We start from the raw sequence: 6,433 nt of genomic DNA on the forward strand, positions 1-6,433 counted from the left end.
GTTTAGGGTTGCTGTGAGCTTTGACGCCAAGGACACTATAGCCAGACTGTAGCAAGACTCTGTCTCAAAATAAAAAGGAAAAGAAGAAGTAATTATCACTATTTCAACTGTCACTATGTATTGCCTTTCTGTAGGCTAGCATTTGTACCACTCCAGAAATTTATTTGAAATTTCAAAATTATTATTTAATTTATTTTTTCTTCCTTAATAATTTCTATTTAATTGCTTTCAAGTTTGGGTGAAAAACAGTATCATTCTGGCATCACCTGGTTGAAGAAGAGAACCTGGGAGAACGAAACCTACACCATCCAAGTCTAAGTGAAATCAGTCTCTGAGAAGGGTTAGATAACAAACCCTGGTCAAGTGTCACTTCTGGTGCAGGACCTGATCCACCCAAGCTTGAAAACCAACAAGTTGTGACATTCTGAGAAAATCAAGATTATTTTTTCCTATAGATGGCTGTCCACTTCTAACCAGACCCAAGAAGGTAATACCACACTTTTCACTTATGTACATGAGTGATTAAAATATTATCAGTGGAATTTCAAGGCAAGACTGGCCCTAACAAGTTTGTTCTCTTCCTCCTGTCCTCTCTTCTCCTCCTCTCTTTTTTGCTTTTGCAGTATTGAGTAGTCGAATAGTCCTTTTTTGCCAGTCATTTGTCTTAGCACTGAGATAAAAACATGATTAAAACAATCAGGCTCTCCCATGCTAGGGAGGGAGAGCAGGACCCTGGACAGATGACAGTACATGCCCATTATCCAGGGAAGCAAGGTTCCCAGAGGTCCCGATGGAGACTGTGCTGACAGAGAGTGCCAGTACCTCACTCAGTTATTCTGCTGCCCATTCACCAAAAAAAAAAAAAAAGGTCATTCCTACATCAGTCAGTATTTAAGGTCAAAACTAAGTTTTTAATCTTAAGAAATTCTATAAAGAGTGAATTCCAATATAAACTAAGGTCTTTGGGTAATAAAAGCTAGTCAGGTAGGTTCACTTGCAACAAATGTACCCTCTCTGGTGGAGATGCTAGAGAGGAGTTATGCAGGTGTGGGGCAGGGGTATGTGGAAATCTCTGTGTCTTCCTCTTGATTTTTCTGTGAACCTGAAAATGCTTTTACAAAAAATCAACCCGGTCTATTAAAAATAATTCTCTCTAGGAAACTTCTGAAAGCCCTTCCCACATTAGCCTATTGTGTACTTTAACAAATGGATGAAAACTTCAAAAGAATTACCTTACCAGCTTCCTCTCTAGTGGGAAAACTGTCTCATCCAACCCTAAGCCCAGATGAGCAGAGGAGTGAGGCTGTCCTGGGAGAAATCACATGAAAGGGGCAGTGAGATTAGTGGGGTATCCTGTGGGCATCAGAGGGAAGGAACAAAGGACTTAACGAGACCAGCTTCTCTCACATCCTATGTCACTGTTTTGGGTTTGGAAAAGGAGGCCAAAAGTTAAGCATTGCATTTCATCTCACCTTCCAGCTCTGTGATTGCAACCAGTGCCACATCCTGTGCAGGAAAGGTGCCATCAGGGGTCATCATGACCTTTCAAATTTGAATAAAACTGACTCAAATGTATGTCACATGCACAAGAAACCCTAACAACTCTCCAATATTCCTATAGGCTCCCCAGGAATGATAGTTTGGGGAGAAGTTTACTATCTCCAGCTCTGAACCGCAACTTCTGGTGATGATATTCACTGAAGATTCATGTTGCCATTCCCATATGCTGTCCCTTCTGCGCCTCCCAATTAATTCCAGATCCTGCCCCTGCCCTGCTCACTCACTCTACAGGGGCACCCAACAGAAGGCTACAGACTCTCCCCAGCTCAAGGTTAATGAAGGATATTTACATTACACACCAGCAAACACACACATACAATATTAACATGAAAATATGCATTCCTGTTCTTAAAAGACATTTGGCTGTTCTCCTCCTCCTAGAGATTTCTTTTTTTTAATTTATTTTTTTTATTGTTAGATCATAGCTGTGTACATTAGTGCAATCAAGGGGTACAATGTGCTGGTTTCATATACAATCTGAAATATTCTCATCTAACTGTTCAACGTAGCCTTAATGGTATTTTCTTAGTTATTGTACGTAGACATTTGTATTCTGCCTTTAGTAAGTTTCACCTGTACCCATTTTAAGATGCACTATAGGTGTGGCCCCACACATTACCCTTCCTCCACCCTAACCTCCACCCTCCCTTTCCCTTCCTTGGCCCTTTCCTCATAGTCTTGTGCTATAGTTGGGTTATAGTCTTCATGTGAAAGCTATAATTTAGCTTCATAGTAGGGCTGAGTACATTGGATACTTTTTCTTCCATTCCTGAGGTACTTTCCTAAGAAGAATATGTTCCAGCTCCATCCATGTAAACATGAAAGAGGTAAAGTCTCCATCTTTCTTTAAGGCTGCATAATATTCCATGGTATACGTGTACCACAGTTTGCTAGTCCATTTGTGGGTCCATGGGCACTTGGGCTTCTTCGATGACTTAGCAATTATGAATTGGGCTGCAATAAACATTCTGGTACAGATGTCTTTGTTATATTGTGAGTTTTGGTCTTCTGGGTATAAACCTAGTAAAGGAATTATAGGATCGAATAGCAGGTCTATTTTTAGGTCTCTAAGTATTCTTCAAACATCCTTCCAGAATCAACGTATTAGTGTGCATTCCCACCAGCAGTGTAGAAGTGTGCCCTTTTCTCCCACATCCATGCCAACATCTAGAGATTTCTTATCAACCATTTTTTTCCAAAGAATTCAGTCATTGTTTTGACTCCAGTCCTCAGGTCTACTTATGTTTGCACCATTCCCCAAACCATGTTACTGTTGCACACGGGGTGTTTTTTTTTTTTCATTTCTCAGCCTCCAGCCTCAGGACCTCACCTATAATATCCAAAGAATTTTCCCCAAAATAGAAAGATGCTTCTCTAATAAAAATTCCAGTCCCAGCTGTTAAAAAAAAAAAATGGTTTGATCTTTCTTCCTTCTTTCTTTGTACTGATACTGACATTTGAAGAAAGTATTTTTTTTTTTTTTTTGTAGAGACAGAGTCTCACTTTATGGCCCTCGGTAGAGTGCCGTGGCCTCCCACAGCTCACAGCAACCTCCAACTCCTGGGCTTAAGCGATTCTCTTGCCTCAGCCTCCCGAGTAGCTGGGACTACAGGCGCCCGCCACAACACCCGGCTATTTTTTGGTTGCAATTTGGCCGGGGCCGGGTCTGAACCCGCCACCCTCGGTATATGGGGCCGGCGCCTTACCGACTGAGCCACAGGCGCCGCCCTGAAGAAAGTATTTTTGATAAAGTTATAAGAAAAATGAATGCCAGCACAACTCATCAGCATCACACATTTTTAATTGTTTTGTCCACACCCTCTAGTTCAAGTATAAGGGATCAGAACATGGATAGAGGGAATGAGACCTCTGCTGACTTCCTTCTCTTGGGGCTTTTTCCAGAGCTGCCATACATCAGCATCCTCATCACCACCTTCCTTCTGGTCTACATTATTGCCTTTGCTGGGAATGCCACATTGATCCTCTTGATCTGGATGGATGCCCGCCTTCACACCCCCATGTACATACTGCTCAGCCATCTCTCTCTTATTGATTTGGCCTTAATTTCTACCACTGTCCCAAAGATGGCCATCAACTTTTTTTCTGGGAAGAGAGACATCTCAAAAGTTGCCTGTGGAGCTCAGATTTTCTTCTTCTTTGCTCTTGGGGGTGGTGAGTGTCTCCTTCTGACCATGATGTCTTATGACCGTTACGTGGCCATCTGCAACCCCCTGAGGTATTCAGTTATCATGAGTCCCAGAAAATGCCTGCAGATGGCCCTGGTGTCCTGGGGTGGAGGTACCCTAAATTCCCTTATCAATACCATCTACACCATGCATTTCCCCTTCTGCAGCTCCAGGGAAATCCACCACTTCTTCTGTGAGATGCCTGCTGTCCTGAAGCTGTCTTGCAAGGACACCTCCTTATATGAGGCAGTGGTGTCTGTTATCTGCATTGTGTTTGTACTTCTTCCCTTAGGACTGATTGTGTCTTCCTACATGCTCATCTTCCTCACAGTCCTCCGCATGAGTTCACCAGAGGGCAGGAGAAAAGCCTTTGCCACATGTTCCTCTCATCTGGCTGTAGTGAGCCTCTACTATGGACCAGCTATGATCATTTACATGACCCCTCACTCCTTTCATACATCAGAGCAGGATGAAGTACTCTCTATGATTAATACCATCTTCACCCCCATGCTCAACCCTCTCATTTACAGTTTAAGGAACAAGGAGGTGCTGGCAGCTCTGAGAAAATTAATAGGTAGAGGATTCATTCTGAGGTAGAAACACATAGCCTTCCACATCTACAGAAACTCGGGGCCCGCAAGACAGACAATGAGCTACAATTCCACACATAGTATCTAAGAGGTAAACATTTATCCCCTAAGGTATTTTCTTGACTTTAACTTACAACTTAGCAGAACTGATCTGAGAATCTAAATACCCAAAACACTCACTAGCTGTGTGAAAATAAAAAAAAAATATTTGACTTCTTTGTGCCAATAAGGAATTCAACTTGGCCTTGAAAGTCATTTCTCGGTCTAAAATATTTCCTGATTCTGTTCTAACAGTCCACAACACTGCTGGGAGATGTACCAGTTTCAATATCCAGTCCATGTTTTTTAAAGTATGTTTGATCTAACCACGTCAGATTGTATAAAAAAAAATTAGCGCATTGTACCCCACATATACATGAATGTATTTGACTTAATAAAAAAATGAAAATAATAAAAAATTAAGTATGTTCTGAAGTTCATATTTCAAAAATGGTCATAAAAATGAATATGTAGTAGTAAATATTGAGATGTTAGCCATTATTAAGTTGCTCTGGGATTTTGAGGGTTGTGCTGTTATATCTTTAGTAGAAGCGTGATTACCTACAAAACTTTGTACATTCAATTCATTAATAGGAGGATTGTTAAAGGGAAAAGAAAGGACTTGCATATTTTAAACCAACCCGTCCTGAGAACCAGTAACAAGAAGTTTGATAGGTTTAGAAATGTTTCATTGGTGCTGCATGCAGAATAAGAAACAAAAAAAATTCTCCATGCCAAAACCAGGACATAAAAGCCAAATAAAATGTTTATTTTATATTAAAGAGAGAGAAGAGAGTGGAGAAAGAAATGAGAAAGAGAAAGAAGGGAGCAGAGAGCAGGGAGTAAGAGAGCGAGAAGAGGGTGAAGAGACAGAAAAGGAAATAGAGAACAGAGTAGCATCCTAAGAAAAGAAAGTAAGAATGCCAGCCCTGAGGGCCAGTGGGTAGCTGAATTTAAGATGGGGGACTGTACTGAATTCTCAAGATCTTGTGACTGTGAATACTAACAGATATTTTTTCAGGTGCTTTCAATTCTGAGGCCTGATCATATTCCATTGTTCCTCTTGGAATCACTTGAGGATTAAAGGAACAAATTCTAAAAGACAAAGGAGCTAGGGAAGTATAAAGAGAATTTACATTTCCTTTTGGCTTGCTGGGTTCCTCAATAGTTTATGAAAACAGAAATCCATAGGGTTGGGGGGCTGGCAAGAGAAAGAAAGTAGGCAGAGAGATTTTAGTCTTTGTTGAAAAACTGTGAGTTAATAATTTTTGTATTATTTCACTAGAAATTCTACCATCCTTAAAATTTTGTTTTCTTCTCTGGGAAAGCATAGGATCAGACTTTATTTTTTTTGAGATGGTGTCTCACTTTGTCACCTTCAGTAGAGTGCCATGGCATCATAGCCACTTCAAACTCTTGGGCTCAAGTGATACTTTTTCCTCAGCCTCCCAAGTAGCTGGGATTACAGGCACCCAGCACAATACCTGTCTAGTTTTTTGGAGAGTTTTGGTCTTGCTCAGGCTTGTCTTGAACTCTTGGGCTCAAGGGATCCTCCAGCCTAGGCCTCCCAGAATGCTGGGATTAAAGGCATGAGCCACTGTACCCAGCCCAGCCTCTCTTTAGAAAAGAGATAGAGAATTTGTCTCTGCCTGAAGAACGGTGCATATGATAAGTAGTGGGGAACAGAGACACCAGGGTCAGGGGCTGGGCTGCTGCTACACCTCCTGGTCACAGCTGTAGGGTGTTGGCATCTACAATAAGGACGGGCTCCTCCTGAAATGATCATTTCCTGTGGCTTCTGAGTTAGAAACACTCCATGAGTACAACTGGTTAAATCAGTCTGTTCAAATACACTATGAGTAAAAAAATTTGTTGAACCTGTTAATGCATGCACGGGGGTGGTGGTGAGGGGTGAATCATGTTGCTCACCAAACAGAAAGCCGATGACTGAGACAAGGATTGTCATAGAAGGATTTACTGCAAGAGACGCAACTGCCCTGAGGAGGAGGCACAGACTTCCTCAAATCTATCTCCCTGGCCAAGAGTCAGAGGGGCTTT

The 6,433-nt window shown here is 41.6% G+C and overlaps 1 protein-coding gene across 1 annotated transcript; it reads left to right on the top strand.

The window, feature by feature from the left end:
- The first annotated feature begins 3,323 nt into the window (after positions 1-3,323).
- Positions 3,324-4,343, top strand: LOC128572517 (olfactory receptor 2M3-like). Its single transcript, XM_053572555.1, has one exon. It carries the CDS (start codon positions 3,324-3,326, stop codon positions 4,341-4,343), a length of 1,020 nt encoding a protein of 339 aa, XP_053428530.1.
- The last annotated feature ends 2,090 nt before the right edge of the window (positions 4,344-6,433 follow it).

The sequence above is a fragment of the Nycticebus coucang genome, chromosome 20 (genome assembly GCF_027406575.1).
Source record: "Nycticebus coucang isolate mNycCou1 chromosome 20, mNycCou1.pri, whole genome shotgun sequence".
Taxonomy (NCBI): domain Eukaryota; kingdom Metazoa; phylum Chordata; class Mammalia; order Primates; family Lorisidae; genus Nycticebus; species Nycticebus coucang.